This window comes from Rutilus rutilus (assembly GCF_951802725.1).
Source record: "Rutilus rutilus genome assembly, chromosome: 2".
NCBI classification, from domain to species: domain Eukaryota; kingdom Metazoa; phylum Chordata; class Actinopteri; order Cypriniformes; family Leuciscidae; genus Rutilus; species Rutilus rutilus.
In genome coordinates, this window is record NC_140210.1 from 26,558,501 (window position 1) to 26,576,024 (window position 17,524).

At 39.8% G+C, this 17,524-nt stretch overlaps 1 protein-coding gene across 1 annotated transcript in view; it reads right to left on the reverse strand.

Annotated features, from left to right (window-relative positions):
- The window catches only part of cckbra (cholecystokinin B receptor a), a 70,832-nt gene that overhangs the window by 50,899 nt on the left and 2,409 nt on the right, over nt 1–17,524 (reverse strand). Inside the window, exon 2 of the mRNA XM_084395407.1 lies at nt 3,118–3,366. Within this exon, the coding sequence (XP_084251533.1) occupies nt 3,118–3,366 (249 nt within the window). The remainder of the gene's footprint in view (nt 1–3,117; nt 3,367–17,524) is intronic.

Below are 17,524 nucleotides of genomic sequence, written 5' to 3' on the forward strand. Positions count from 1 at the left end.
CTTTCTAACTTTTCTTTCTTTCTACCTAATCTTTCTTTCGTTCTTTCTTTCTTTATACCTAATCTTTCTTTCTTTCTTTCTTTCTTTCTTTCTTTCTTTCTTTCTTTCTAGCTAATCTTTCTTTCTTTTTTCTTTCATTCTTTCTTTCTACCTAATCTTTCTTTCTTTCTTACAATCTTTCTTTCTTTCTTTCTAGCTAATCTTTCTTTCTTTTTTCTTTCATTCTTTCTTTCTACCTAATCTTTCTTTCTTTCTTACAATCTTTCTTTCTTTCTTTTTTTCTTTCTTTCTTTTTTCTTTCATTCTTTCTTTCTAGCTAATCTTTCTTTCTTTTTTCTTTCATTCTTTCTTTCTACCTAATCTTTCTTTCTTTCTTTCTTTCTTTCTTTCTTTCTTTCTTTCTTTATACCTAATCTTTTTCTTTCTTTCTTTATACCTTATATTTTTTTCTTTCTTTCTTTCTTTCTTTCTTTCTTTCTTTATACCTAATCTTTCTTTCTTTCTTTCTTTCTTTCTTTATACCTAATCTTTCTTTCTTTCTTTCTACCTAATCTTTCTTTCTTTCTTTCTTTATACCTAATCTTTCTTTCTTTCTTTCTTTCTTTCTAACTAATCTTTCTACCTAATCTTTCTTTCGTTCTTTCTTTCTTTATACCTAATCTTTCTTTCGTTCTTTCTTTCTTTCTTTCTTTCTCTTTCTTTCTTTCTTTCTTTCTTTCTTTCTTTCTTTCTTTCTTTCTTTCTAACTTTTCTTTCTTTCTACCTAATCTTTCTTTCGTTCTTTCTTTCTTTATACCTAATCTTTCTTTCTTTCTTTCTAACTAATCTTTTCTTTTTTCTTTCCTTCTACCTAATCTTTCTTTCGTTCTTTCTTTCTTTATACCTAATCTTTCTTTCTTTCTTTCTAACTAATCTTTCTTTCTTTTTTCTTTCTTTCTAACTAATCTTTCTTTCTTTCTTTCTTTCTCTTTCTTTCTTTCTTTCTTTCTTTCTTTCTTTATACCTAATCTTTCTTTCTTTCTAACTAATCTTTCTTTCTTTTTTCTTTCTTTCTAACTAATCTTTCTTTCTTTCTTTCTTTCTTTCTTTCTTTCTTTCTTTCTTTATACCTAATCTTTCTTTCTTTCTTTATACCTAATCTTTCTTTCTTTCTTTCTTTCTTTCTTTCTTTCTTTCTTTATACCTAATCTTTCTTTCTTTCTTTCTTTCTTTCTTTCTTTCTTTCTTTCTAACTAATCTTTCTTCTTTCTTTCTTTCTTTCATTCATTCATTCATTCATTCATTCATTCATTCATTCATTCATTCATTCTTTCTTTCTTTCTTTCTTTCTTTCTTTCTTTCTAACTTTTCTTTCTTTCTACCTAATCTTTCTTTCGTTCTTTCTTTCTTTATACCTAATCTTACTTTCTTTCTTTCTTTCTAACTAATCTTTTCTTTTTTCTTTCTTTCTACCTAATCTTTCTTTCGTTCTTTCTTTCTTTCTTTCTAACTAATCTTTCTTTCTTTTTTCTTTCTTTCTAACTAATCTTTCTTTTTTCTTTCTCTTTCTTTCTTTCTTTCTAACTTTTCTTTCTTTCTAACTATTCTTTCTTTCTAACTATTCTTTCTTTCTAACTAATTTATCAATCAAAATTTAAACTACTTTAAACTTCAAACTACTTCAAACTTCAAACTACTTCAAACTTCAAACTACTTCTAACTACTTTAAACTTCTAACTACTTTTAACTTCTTCAAACTCTCTGGTCCGGCTTTCTCAAGCCAACTTAAAGTTTGTCTCAACAAACTTTTTTTTCTAGTTGTAAAATAATACTCTTTAATCCTGTAAATTCCTGGCAATTATTACACACAGTGTGTGTAAATATATATATATAATTTAATGTAATTGGTAACCACAGTTTCAAGAAAAATACTGCTGTCATGAAGCTATTTTATGAAACGCAGTCAAATTCTAACAAAGAAAAACAGAATAAGAATGCTCTGAAAAACATTACGTTTCTTGCTATAGGCACAGCATTCTTTGTGATCTTCTTAATGATCTTATGTCGTGTCAGTTTCTTTGAATCATTCCTTTTCAATCTGATGCCCCACAGGTTTCACAAAAATGTATTTCTCATATCGATTAGTGTGAGTATGATGTGGGGCATGAAAAGGTGTTGCTCAAGGAGGAAGAGACATCACAGGAGAAATAGCACAGTCAATGACCAATTAATGGTGAAGTGCAACATATATAGTCAATTCAGACTTAAACTATAATTGAGAATAGATGGGATGAGCTTTTAGGAGTTCCCAGAGAGCTTAACTAGGACGTGCCTGTGTTCTGGAAAGTGATTTAAGTGCTTTAAGCCAAATGTATAAAAACAGTTGTCTGCTTGTTAAATTAATATATGATTGCTGTCACAATAGATGATGACATCCTAAACTACCGTGTTCAATCGTTTAGTCCATTCACAAACCTAAATAAGAGCCCTTGATTGTTATTTTCTTCAAAAGCATTACATGGCGACAAAAAACACTACAATAATTTTCTAAACACAGTCCTTATATATATTTAAAAAAAAAAAAAAAAACTTTGCATAAGTGATGAAAAATGTATTTGTTTTACAGTGCTATGCAAAGTGGCAGCATATATATAGATAGATAGATAGATAGATAGATAGATAGATAGATAGATAGATAGATAGATAGATAGATAGATAGATAGATAGATAGATAGATAGATAGATAGACAAAACACAATAGAGATTTATTTCAGAAATATGTAATTATGCCTAATTATGAATGAAAAAAAATATGAATTGCCAAAAGTAATTCAAATGCATGCTTGGCATTAGCACACCAAATTATGTTACAAATTATAACAAAAATACTATAATCAATGTTCACCCTAAAAACAGAGCAGGAGGAAGCAAATTTGGCCCAAGTGCAACTGTTCTGCAGAGTTTAGTTCCAACCCTAATAATCAAAAAAAATTATCATTAGGCTTTTTAGATTTTTAGGTTTGGCTCTTTAATGAAAGTTTACTTTAGTGTTTAATACATTATTGAACAATGATCAATGACAAAGAAGAATCGAACATGAATCTTCCACTTGAGAAAGCTTTATTGAACGCTCCTCACCCATGAAATAGGCGACTGTCTTGCACATCGTGGCTCCAAAGATGAAGTCCTCCAGCAGGCTGGGGATTAGACTAAAGGGCATGCAGAAGATGGCCATCATGAGATCACTAATGGCCAGCGAGAGCAGGAAGGAGTTGGTGACAGTCCGCATTCTCTTGTTTACTATCAGGACCACAATGATCAGCAAGTTCCCAAGAACACTCAGGAGAAAGACAAGTGAGTAAAGAATAATCCTCACCGAGTCCATTTCTAAGGAGAGAGGAAAAATAATATTGGTTAAAAGAAACAACAAATATATTATCTCATGACAACTTTAATGTCACCATGAAATTAAAAGTCTTTCTTTTTCTTTTTTTATGGAATATTGCAGTATCTAGTATAAAATGATTTATCCGTGAACATAAATATATATATTTATTATTCATGTTCCCTCTTTAATCAAAATAACGGTAACACTTTATAATAATGGTCCGTCATTATTAAGTAACTATGCAGTAAGTAATGCAGGACTAATGAGTAGTACTTCATTAACACTTCAGCTACTACTATAAGTAATAAATTTGATATTACTTACTGATTAGTTAAGCTTGTTTCCATATTAGTTAATAGTAGTATAGCTGAAGTGTTTATGTAGTACTTCTCATTAGTCCTGCATTACTTCCTGCATAGTTACTTATTAATGATGGACCTTTATTATAAAGTGTTACCAAAATAACTTCCCCTCCCATTTGCAGCGACATCTCTTATCTTCTCTGATGATATGTTTACTGCCGCAAAGGCAGGACAACCTGTAACTTACATAAGATCATAGCAAATGTCAACTATCCAACGATCCAATCAATTATTGATGGACAAAATTAAGTCCCGCCTTACATTTTTTCTTGTTCAAGAAACCGTTTCACTCATTACAATAGGGAAGAAAAGACTATCGCAACTTCCATTTAATGCCGACTTTAATAAAGTGAACTAACTTTTCAAAGGTAAATGTTTAAAACACCCTTTGCAATGTACATTTTAATATATTTTACTGCACAAGCTGATGAGCAGAAGTTTATGTGTTGTATGATTATGGGTTATGAGAAACGAATTGAGGGGGGGGCTGTTTACATGGCATCATCTCCTCATCAGGGCAGTGATGATGCAGTCCTGAGAAGAAAATGATATTTTTGATTTCAGATGAGCAATCTGTAATGTAATCACACTCCCAGGCAGGTGGCTGACTGTGAAATCCTTGCCTCAGGTTTGAACAATTAATTCACCATGTATCACACACTAACAAAGTATTCTCTATGCATTTTTGACCACCTAGCGTGTAGACGTTATTGATAATCATTCTCCCTGTGTCAGCGGTTGATTCTGGCCCTACAATTCTCATAACTGTGACTTCATATCATACAATGTGACTGTGTCAGATGTATGTTCAGTTTGTTTTTGTTTTAGTTCTGGTTTTCCATGTCTGCCTGCCTGCCTGTTTCCCTTGTTAATTTCCTTGGTTACTGATTATGTTACGTGCCTGTTTTATTTTTTGTTGATTACTCCCTGTGTATTTAAGCCTTCAGTGCTCACAGTTCTTTATTCAGTGTTGATTTTCGTTAATTTACGGGGTTGTGTTATTTTGCTTATTCCTTGAGATTTCCAGAGTGTTCCAAAATGGATAAAAAAATTAAAGACTGTTTTTGTTGTATTCCTTGTCATCATGCATTTCATTACAGCCACCTTGTGACAGACTGTATATCTCGTAATTGCAGCTTTAATTCCATAACTGCAGTATATTTTCTCGTAATTGTAACTTTATTTATTACATGGTTTATTTTTTACACTGAAGCAGAAACAAGCTTTCAAAGATGTCAATATGGAATCCTTATGTAATCGGCAATAATTTGTCTTCTTCTTAGTTATGTTTAAATGCACACAACGGGTGAAGGTCTCTGCGCCCTACTGTCTTTCCACGTGGCAAAGTAATTTAGTTCCAATTAAACTTATCTGACTCCATTTTATCACAACCTCGAATTTAGGTTAGAATGCCAATTGGTTAATGGTCATTTATATAATAGTTTAGCAGCACATTTGATTATTCTTTTCAACTCTTTACTTATATTTTACCCATTCATATTCGGAAACTATGTCACTTTGAGGTCCTCACACCTTCTGTTTAACGCGGGCCTCACAATCACAGGCTCGCCAGTTTCGGTTACTAAACAGAGGTAATTGGCTATATACCTGAGATGGTCGCATTCCACAACAATTACACAATCAAAGATACTTTGGTATAGCCCCCGTGGTTTTGCATACACTTGAATTTAAAGTAACGTTTACTTCAGGCAGAGGTATGGCCACTACTACAGATAAGTAGACCAATATTACTTATCTTATAATAGCTTTGGATTGGCCATGCCGTGGTTTCCCTCATACACTTATCTAAAGTAACATTAAATTAAAACAGCGGTAAGACCCACCCAAATTTAAATTTGTTCATCAGCATTTTTGCTGTTCTAAACGGAAATTCACTTCTTGTCTTTGCGAACCAAGTACACTTGAATTAGTGCCAAATATTAGTCGTCACTAATCTGACGCAGACTTCCGGTAACATACGAATCCATTTAATCTACTTGGGAAAACAATTTCAGAGTCAGTCAGAATAAAATCAAATGTTTACATTTATTATGTCAGGTAAATGTATCATGCCAATTTCATAATCAGTTCAAAGATAATAAATACAAAACATCAAATGCTCTGGAATCAAGAGAAAAGATGCGAACCTGATGTAGCCAGTGGCGTCAGGTACTGAGGGAACTGTATGAAACTATTATATAACGTTCGACTACGCCACCCGGTATATACCGGGAACTATCAGCCCCAAATCAGGGAGCGCACAGGTTCGTTACCAAAAGAAATGGGTAAGCAGAGAGATAGGCCAGGGAATATCAATGATGAGGCAGTTTTATTCAAATACAAAATTTAAAACCATCAATACATTAATCTATCAAGGGCTCAATATTCACATGTCAAAAAGAAAAGGAAAACAAACACCACTTTACAAAACTTCAAAATAAAGAAATAAATACAAAAATACAAATACACAAGAAAGCTTAATTAGGAGGGAGATGGCCTGCTGTGACCCTCAATTCACACAACACACTTAATATCCACACACACCCGCTCTGGTGAAGTCAGGTCACTCAAACACAGCACTCAATGTAAACCCCGTTAAACAGCAGCTATAAACCCCTCCTCAATACACTTTCTTCGTCACGTTGTTTACGAGAAAAAAAGAAAGGACACCGTCAGTTCACAAACATTAAATAAATAAAAATACACAAACAAAACATATAAACTAATTAAACTTAAACAAAGAAAAATAAATTACATACAAAATACGCAAAAATGAGCACAAGACAAAAATAAAGAAATCTAAATTAAAATTCGAAACAAACCAAAAGACACATCAAAATAAAACAAACATGCCACGGTCGGCCGCACACACACTCAAAGAGCAGAACAAGTCAGCGAGGAAACAGCCGCGCTTCCACGTTAATTCGCACACTGCGGCGAGGAATCGTCCCAGCTCGCTGTTATGCAAGTTCAAGTTCGCTCCAACGAAAAGACGACAAAACTAAGCCCAGGCAAGACAGCAGTGCGTTACGTCAACAGACGCGCATCTCTTCCCGCAATATAGAGGTGAAACCCTTGCTCTCGTCACTCAAATCTGTCGAACATGAAACAGAAAAAATTACTAATAAAACAATAAAAGGGACAAACCACGCGAATGGCTCTCATACATACCGGAAACGTTCTCAGCGCAGCACTATGCGTGTTCGCTGGCCTCAACATACCGCCGGTTGCTCGTCAATGAACTACACAGACTCAAAATAGTAAATACACATTCCATTGATGAAAATCCTCAAAACAGACGTAGGTTACCAACCTCAAAGCCCGGGGCAGACTGTGCACGGCCGCACAGAGCCGAGACAGCACTTCATACTCTCCATTCATAAATGGCGGCCTCCGTAAAGGGGCGGTACGGGTGTCGACGACGCATCCCAAGTGACAAACAACCTCCCCATTTTATACCATGACACCAGACTGTTGATAGGTTCAATGGTTTCACATGACACTGGCCAATAATCAACACAGATACACTTCACCCTGCTACACTGACATCAGAAAATACATGATGCTGAGTGTCTTGCCCACACTCCACATCACGGGCTAATTTGAGCTACAAATCGCCCTGAGCCTCTTGTTGCATTTCTTTATATAGACAGAAACTTTCACATGGAAACATTTGCTAACAATGGGAATTTGCATTCAGAGTTTACACCTTTTGGGAGCCGGATGCCATTTGCCTAAAAAGACACACCCTCTTCTGTGTGCATGTTATCTCTAAACTCTGAAGAACTTTATTACCTTTTGGTTTACTTATTTGGGAATGAGACATTTTAACCAGTTGCACTGAGACATTTCAAATGATACCAAACATGTATAATACTGTATGATAATTATTCACATTAAACCATATAGATTGTTGGGTGAATATCTGGTGGTCTCAGCGTGATAGAGAGACAACATGGGGGAGGTGATTGACTCGGGGATGCTAGCTTCTCAAGAGAGAGTCAAATGTTAATTTCAAGAAAGGTCCTTTGTCTTCTCGGGGAGTGGTCGTTCCTCAACCAAACTGCCCGGTATTTTCTAATTTCTCAGTTCTTACAACAATATCTTTACCACCTTTCTGGGCCTTGAAAGTAATAACGTTGCAGTCTATAGGGGGGGTTAGAAAGCTCTCGGATTTATCCAAAAAGATCTTCATTTGTGTTCTGAAGATGAACGAAGATGTTGCGGGTTTAGAACGACATGAGGGTGAGTAATTAATGACAGAAATTTCATTTTGGGGTGAACTTACCTTTCAGATCAATATACAACTAAATTATTTATCTCATTTAACGGCAGTTAAATACATTGAATAAAATACATTGTTACATAGAAACAATAACATTTTGGCAGGGACTGATTTACAACATTGTATACAATATTGTTTCATTCGGCTGTTTACTAACAGAATTCATAAACATTGCTCTTTGTCCCTGGGCATAAACAGATGGAATCTGGAGTAAAATGGAAAACTTTGGAAGTCAGTCACAGTCAGTGGTGTTGGCACCACAACAAATAATACAGTGTTATCCCAATGGCACAGTGTATTGCTCATTAGTGTTCAGTGTCAGCCTGAGTATAGTTTCATAACTTTTACTGTTGTGACAGCTCCTCGCTTTTCATGTTCCCCTGACCTAACCTGACGGTTCCTCTGCTCCTTAAATTACTAATAAATTACAGGAGAAATCTTGACACTCATGTGATGTATTGTCATCCAGATGCTCATGATCTGTGTTTTGTCTTTTGTTCCCTAGTTCATGTGCTCATGTGGTGTGTTTTTGTCTAAGGTTGGGCTTTTGATCTTGTTATTTAGCCGTGTGCTCTTGTCATGTTCTGCTAGGTGTTTGTTCCCTCATCATGTGCTTGTCACATTATGTTCTGTTTAGTGTTGTTTTCATGGACTTTCAGGTTGTTGTCATTTGTCACATGTCTTTGTTCAGATTCCCGCCACTCATCTATATCCTTGGTTACAGTCAGTCAGTACAGTGTGTTGGCCAGAAGCAGTCATACCATCTTGGACTTCACCGTGGAGTTTTGCTGTCTCGCCGTCTGTACCTCTTACGACGACGAGACACTGAAATCACTGTATTGGATCAGGGTTAACTATCAACATTCAGTAGACCTTCCAGACACCCAAGGACTTTGCTGGAAGGAGGCCGTCATCAGGTGTCTGGACAGTCTCTACCCCCAATCCATACAGCCGCCAGAGCCTAGCCCGCCATGACTGGAAGCTTCCGCCTGCTGCGACGTGTGAGCCAGAACCCAACGAAGAGAGGACAGTACCCACCATCGCCTTGGAACCGAATCATCTCAGAGAGTCTGACCCGGGGTGTGAGCCGGCAACACCGTCCATCGCCGTGGGAGTCCTCGTGGAGCTCGAGGGAATGGAAGCGAGCCCTGCCCACCCTCCAGCCACTGAGAGTGAGTACCAGCTAGACTCTATGGACATTTTTCAAAGGAGTGGAGAGATAGATCCCCTTTACCCCATGAACTTACCTGTAGGTCAATCGTCTTCAGTCATGTTAACCCCGCCCAGCCTCCCTCTCCCACCACCTCTCCTGACTGCTGTTGGTAGCACTTTGTTTTTTATTGGATTCTGTGTGTCTCTATATGCCCGTTCTCAGTCCTCAAGCACTGTTACCACCTAGTCGTCATCGTCTCCCATTGGTCCATCAGTGTCACCTCCTCTCAGTGGCATGGTTCCACCTTGGACCTGCGAGTAGCCAATCCCTCCTGGGCAGTATGAGCCCGTGGCTCCGCCTCCAGCCTTGGACCCCTCAGATCCACCTCCACCCATCGCCCTGGCTTCTGCGCCTGCGCTCCTTCCTCCCTCAACTCCAGCGTTGACCTTCGGCCGTTCAGCTTCGCCGGGATCCCTCGGACCGTCGGCTCTGCCAGGGTCAGACCTTGCCACGCCTCCGCTGCAGACTTGTGGGCCGTCCGCTGCCCTCTGGCCCTCCACCCCTTCGGCTCCGGCAAACTCTGCCTTCCCTCAGTCATCACCTCAGCCCTCGTTCACACCAGCTCGTCCTCAGCCCTGAGGGTCCCCGCTTCCTTCTCAGGGGGTCGTCGCTGCGGCTCCGTTGCAGCCGCCTAGGTCATCGGCATGTCATCGCTTCCTCTGCTCTACGACTGCTCGAGGGGCTCTTCCAGCGGCTGCTTGTCCGTCGATCGTCACCAGGATAATGCCCATCAAATCACCATCATGGCTCGTTTGTGGTATCAATACAAAGTCCTACCCTTATGGCTGTCCCTGTCGCCCTGTAGTGCATATTTACGAATATGAATAACCATTTGAAGCATATTGTGTGTTTTATACACAGCAAAAATGGCATGTATTAGACCACAATTCCAGAATCATCAGCAAGCTGACTATGTAGTGCGGTGAATGTTTAAATGGTTATCAGCAAATGGGATGCTACCATTTATTCAAAATTAAATATCTTCAATACATTTTGGCTTTGATAATTCTTCCCCAGGAAATAAGAATAAATTTGGTTTCCTCCATGATTCCTATTCTTTCCAACAAAAAAGCACTTGAACGACAAGCTCATAATTATGACTTCATTGAGCTCCACGATAAATCATTAAAAGATTGTGATCTCGATTCAAGCACCCACACGATCTTATTCCTAAATGTAAATGATTTGGCTATGTCTATTAAACATTTGAAAAGTATGTTCACGGCGAACATTTAAATTCTGTGATGGTGCTGCCACTGACCCAGAGAGAGCAGTTCCCTTTCAGTTCGGTCACGTTCGACGTGAGTGCGACGTGAGTGCAGGTGCGTCGCATCTTTGCTTTTTGCTTCGGAGCCGAGCGGTTGTACTGTTCCTGTGCTGCAATCTTATGTGTGTTTAAACTTCAAAAAAGAAGAAAATAAGTCTGCTTCTTCGGGGGAACACCTCTTCAAAGCTGGTGTTGGATTATAGCGAAAGACAGCACTGCAAGTACAGTGAAAGGCCAAAACACTTATAATGCACAAGGGTAGTTCTGAGTCAGGGTTGAGCTGCGCATGGTGACTAACCATGATTAAAGTCACAGCGCTGGCCCTCGGCCAGACGATGTCCACCCTGGTGGTCCAGAAGCGCCCTGGCTAAACCTTGCAGAGGTGCGAGACATTGCCAAATTCGCTTTCTCGATGCTCCCATCTCACGAGTTGGCCTATTTCGGCGACACAGTTGGAGACTGTGTCCAGCGGTTCACCACAGTTCAGAATCAGGCTGAGGTAACCAAGAGCTTTCCCCGATGTGCTACCTGAATCACTCGGGGGCTGCCCTCAGTCTGTTCGTCGCCAAGGGTGTCAGTCCCCTGCGAGAAAAAAGAAAAAAAAAGAAAAAAAAAACTCTGCCACAGCCAGCTCTACTGTGACGTCGAGCCTTCGCAGGAAGACGGCGCCACCCGACTCAGCAGCCCTGAGACAGCTGCTCTTCCCCGGAGGAGGGCCAGGCGGAGAATCTTTTGTTGAATCAATTCTGATCTGCCACTGGCTTCTACAGTCCGTCTTGGTTCGTCATTGTAACCTAGAAAAGCGGTGGTTATGGTCAATCTTGGACCTGCGAGTCCTGAATCGGGCCCTACTTTAGTTCCCGTTCAAGATGCTAACGCAGAAACACATTTTCAAATGCATCTGCCCCCGAGATTGGTTTGCAACGATCGACCTGAAGGACGCATACTTTTATGTCTCCACCCTCTCGCAACAGAGATCATTCCTGCACTTGCGTTCTAGGGTCGAGCATATCAGTACAAAGTCTTACCCTTCGGGCTGTCCCTGTCGCCCCGCATCTTGAGAGAGCATGGTGTTCGTATCCTCAACTATCTCATACAAGTGTCCTCCAAAGATGCCTCCAACACCAGATGGGCCCTCATCTGCATTGGCACATCAACTGCCTCCAGTTGCTAGCAGTACACCTTGCTCTGAGCCGCCTCAAAACACCACTGCTTGGCAAGCACGTGCTGGTCCGTACGGACAACACTGCAACCGTTGCGTACATCAACCATCAAGGTGGTCTACGCTCCCCTCGCATGTCACAACTCGCCCGCCATCTCCTCCTATGGATTCAGAAGCATCTGAGGTCGCTTTGTGCCACTTATATCGCCGGCCTGCTATATCGTGCCGCCGATGAGCTCTCACGACAGCCTGTGGCCCCAGGAGAGTGGAGACTCCATCCCCAGGTGGTCCAGCTGATGTGGGACCACTTCTGGGCCGCACAGATAGATCTGTTTGCTTCTCCGGACTCATCCCATTGCCAGTGTTCTTTTCCCTGACTGAGGGGACCCTCAGCTAAGATGTTCGATTGGTACCGTGCTTCCCTTTCTGCAAGAGGGGTTGGAGCGAAGGCTGTCTCCCTCCACCCTCAAAGTGTATGTTGCATCTATTGCTGCACATCACGATGCAGTTGATGGAAAATCTGATCATCAGGTTCCTGAGGGGCGCGAGGAGACTGAATCCGCCTCGCCCCCCTCTATCCCCTCTTGGGACCTATCTTTGGTGCTGATGGCACTGCAGAGACGTCCCTTTGAGCCACTGCAGACAGCTGAGTTAAGAAACAGTTCTCCTGCTTGCTTTGGCCTCTATCAAGAGGGTAGGACCCTGCACGCATTTTCGGTCAACGAATAGTGCCTGGAATTTGGGCCGACCAACTCTCACGTCATCCTGAGACCCAAGGTTCCTACCACTCCTTTTCGGTACCAGGTGGTGAACCTGCAAGCGCTGCCCCTGGAGGAGGCAGGCCCAGCCCTGGCTTTTCTCTGTCACGTCCACACTCTGCACCTGTACGTGGACAGAACGCAAAGTCAGACCAGCTCTTCGTCTGTAAAGGAGACCAGCAGAAGGGAAAGGCTGTCTCCAAGCAGAGGTTGGCCCACTGGATAGTGGATGCCATCGTCTTGTTGTACCACTTTAAAGACGCACCATGCCCCCTCAGATTGCGAGCCCACTCCACTCGCTTCTGCCTGGGCACAATGTGCCTCGCTGACAGATATCTGTAGAGCTGTGGGCTGGGCGACACCAAACACGTTCCCTAGATTCTATAGCCTTTGTGTCGAGCCGGTAACTTCCCGTGTGCACTCTTCTCATAGAAGCCAGTCAACACCATAGGCCCCGCTCAAAGTGTCAGCTTGCTGCGCCATTCCCCTCCTATGGACTGGATACGTGCGCCATTCTTGCTCCAGTTGAGTTCCCCGTTAGCCGAACCCTGTTGAGTTCCTCCACACCCCTCGGCAGTCGGACGTGGCGGAGTGTCAGGCCGATGGCAGGCCTAGCACTTGTATGCATTGGTGGAACTTGTGCTAGGCTGGGTCCCATATGTTGTGATCCCTACAGTGATCCCATATGTGTATTCTTCCACGGTATGGCTTCCTGCGGCGAGCCTGTGTCTTTTCCTTGGCAGAGGCCGCTCTGCCGTCCCTGACCGGTGTTGTCTCCCCCCTGCTATAGGCCAGAGCCACCTCAGTAACATTCCATATGTTGTACTGCCCGGAAACGCCCAGTCCATATGTGTAACTTCCACATTATACCTCCCTACGGGCAGGATGTGGCTTCCGCAGCATCTCCCTTTCCACCGAAAGGGCACACTTTCCCAGTATTATCCAAGTTTGTTAAGTGGGTCATACGGAACATCAGTGGACTTCCCTGGCCTAAGCCCTGTCCCATCTCCACGACGCACCTGCTGCTCATTATATGCTCATGCTGTGAGGCAAATCAGCTGATGCAATTACCGCATGCCAATGTGCATTGGCTCGTTTTGTTACACTTGAAGTAGATTGGTCTCTCAAAGCGATCCCAATCAGTACGGAACATCCGACTCACGTCTCCGTTCCCTCCTTCAGGGAACGAGGGTTACATTCGTAACCGAGACATTGTCATGTATGAAACAGCTATGCCAGAATGAGATGGTCTAGTAAGTACGCATAGCTGCGTCACACATGTTCCCGCCCCCACGGTCACAGCACAAAAACACTATTAATACTTAATTTTGGAAAAATACTTACTATAATTATTTATATCAACTGGATTTCTGTTAATGCAATACAGTGAATGACAACTATCAGTGGTCTCCCAGTGGTTTACATTATTTACAGTTTAGTGTTAAGTGATTAATTTACACCAAAACAAAAGATAATGTGTTTGCCTTTGAAAACATTATTTTTGTCTTACATTTCATAGTGAACACTGCTAAAAATTCCAGCATAAACCAGCATGAATTCCATGCTGGTCCAGGCTGGTTTATGCTGGTTAGTGTTGTTCTAGCTGGTTGGTCAGCATATTAATGCTTCTCTCAAGCAAATCAGAGCTGGTGAAGCTGGTTCACCAGCACGGTCTTTGCAGGGTGGAGTGTGAGGAGGCCAGTTGTCTGTATGCAAGCAGTGTTTTGGGGACAAGCATTGTTTTTGCTTGCATATTTCTATATGTAACATATCAATGTAAATTAATAACAATGTAATATTAGAACATATTATTTATTGTAATATATAATTATAACTTCAAATAATTTATTTAGCTCATTCTAAAAGTAGAACTGAAAAACAATTGTCTTAGTTATGATCATATTAATAAATATCATCTAAAGTTTTAAATAACAAAGTAAACATTCAAACTGATGAAACTGGTGAGTTCAAAGGATCAAAGGCTTTGTCTCCTGTTTCAAAGGATCTGTACACAAATCAGTTCAAATTAGTTAAACAGAGCTTATGTACATTGCAAAACAAAAACATACATTTAGAGATATGAAAACAAAGAAAAATGCCAAATAACAGCATAATCATAAGCAGTTTGTTCAATAACATGGTTTATGAGAAGAGCTGTTTCAATGGGACAGTTAACAGCAACTTGAATGAAAGTTCAAAAATATTAATTGCTGTTTTTAAAGACTCCCATGCTCATTTGGGAGCTCACGTGTTAAAATCCAGCTGTTAGTCGCTGATTCCAAAAAGTGTAGTAAAAGGTGTCATTGCAGTCAGGAGCATAAAATATTGTAGACAATAGTTTAAAAAAATGCTGATTCATCCAGTAATAAAACAAGTGAATTCTGAGTGAATCATTCATTCAAACCAATTTATAATAATAATAATTAATTAATTAATTAAAATCAATTAAATATGTTTTTAAATAGGCAGGTTTGTTTAGTTGTCTATTCAGAATCAGGGACAATCGTAATCTCTATTTTAAACAAACAAACAAAAAAATGTATTCTCAATTTATCCAGAATCGAGCAGCTCTATGACTTCAACAGTGGAAAGCAAAGGAAATTTGCATATAGCACGTGAAGGCAGCATAACAGCCGGGACTGTGTTTTTGCTTCACGGGGTGGTATACTCACTACTCACCCTTTCCTAAACCAACACCTGACATATGAGGCATTCTATTTGCAGTAAGCAAAGTCTGAATAATTATTATTTTTTGCCGTGATTGTCCTTGCAAACAACAATGTATGTATTTCAATAATTCATCTTTATGATGTTTTATTCATTGGTCAGTTCAGCTGCTTTCTTCATGAATTTTACTTATTCTGGAATTCTGGAAATGGTATTCAGGCATTGCTTGTGCCAGAATTATGAATAGGTCCTTCTTAATTTGATAAATAAATGAGTAAATGTGAGTCTGTAAGTCTGTGATTTTTAGAATGTCACATAATTAGACTGAGTAAAAGGATTTGCTGTCATTTGAAGCCAATTAAAAATTAAAGCCATTTTATTCAGGCACAGTGCCAAAGTCTAATGTTAAGCGCCTCAGTTCAATTTCAGAGCCAAAGACAGCAACACAGCTTAAGCATCCAACCATAAAATCAATGCAGTTATTTTTCTTACTGAGTAAATAATGAGCTCATTTTTCTCTACACCACAGTCAACCCTATAAAACATAATAATAATTGTCCACAGTAACACTTCTTTATTTAACCTTTTTGAATTATTTGTTTGTTCAATAAATGCATAATATCCTGTTCAGCCAATAAATTCGTATCAAGGCAACACAACAGTCTTGCATTTGAAAGGGCTTTAGGCTCCTGTAATTAACTCTATGACTATTGCTTCTGAAGAACATATACATGCATATAGACCCCAACAATTAACATAGATAACATCACCCCACAACAAATAACAAACATTAAAGCTGCTGTCTGTAACTTTTGGCACTCTAGCGGTTAATAAACAGAACTGCATGTGTCTTGCGGAAGAACATTTAGCCGGAGCTGCTTCTCTCTGTTTATGTCTATGACGAGTCACGTAGGTACTGGGCTATTCCACAGTGGTATGACCCGTACCAGTCTAAAATAGTCCGAATATATACACTTATAGGTGCACTGTAGTGATTCAGGATAAGACAAAAACATGGTTTGGATTCATGATGTACTCGCTTATTATATATATTTTGTAAAATTTTAAGACAAAAAACAACAACAACTACATACATTTAAAGCCAGCAAACAGTGATACTATATTACCGCATAATTTATTCATGCTGCAGCAGTGCATGATGGGACCAATTAGCCAGCGGCAAGCGAGGAAGGTTGGGATGATTCTAAAGGCCCTGAACAGACAGGGGCCCCAGCAGAACCAACAACCCTCGAATGCTCTAAGGTGTGATGAAACAAGATATGTGTGGGCTCCCCCTTGACACTGAGTGATTTATCTTAAAATGCTGCACTTCACACTCCAATCAGGTAGTTGGCAAGAGATGGTGAAGCCAATATCAGGATCAGAAATAGAAAAAGAAACAGGAGAGGAGTGGAGTGGAGTGAGCAAGACGGAGAAGACAGCAAGTCAGTGGAGCGTGAGAGATTTGTGAAATATTATCAGAAAAATATTAATGTTTACTCTAAACCTTTCATTGTGGAATTTAAAAAGACATGTTTTTAGAAAAGCACTCCTTTTACATATGGAAAAAATAAATAAAGTGGGGTAATACGCCTCTCTCCGAATAGTCAAATAGTCAATAGTTCAAACATTCAGAAAATCATATCTCTATCATCGCAAAATAGGTAAAACACTCTAACTATATTAAATGATCACATTAAACTAAATAAGCTATCCATTAGCATTCTCATTCATCTCAGTGCACCTTGCTCAACAGGCACAGTTTTGAGCCAATCATTTGAGCAGCAAATGCAATGTGACTAACGACTCTAGAGACTCTAGAGAAAAAGACATGGCGTCATGGCAATGATAATGGCAGCTCAACAATACACACATGCAGTCCCAAGGCCTTTACTGGCAACTACAATGTCCTCTTATTATAAGCAGCTAGTTTTTTCATAAAGTTGCTAATAATAATTTTGTTGTGGGTTGCGGTTTTATTGGGCTTTTTTCCAGAAAACAGTCATGTGTTTGGACTTGCAAGTGGCTTCTAATAGCAGTTGTCAAATATCCCCACCTACTGTTGGACCCATACTCTACATGATGTCATTATTAATTGCCATAGTTTGTCTTATTTCCTAAGATGTTTCTACCTTTCTCAGCTTCTCCCCTCTCCAAAAACTAATGTTGTTTTCTTTTCCATACGTGTGTACATGAGAGAGAAAGAGAGAGAGAGAGAGAGAGAGAGAGAGAGAGAGAGAGAGAGAGAGAGAGAGAGAGAGAGAGAGAGAGAGAATGTATTCAAAGATTTAGATGGCCAGTTGTACTTGTGAAGCATTTTTAGTATTACTTTATCATTTTAAAATAGGGGGATTGGTTGGTTGATTGATTGATTGATTGTTTGTTTGTTTGTTTGATTGATTGATTGATTGATTGATTGATTGGTTGATTGGTTTGCAAGACC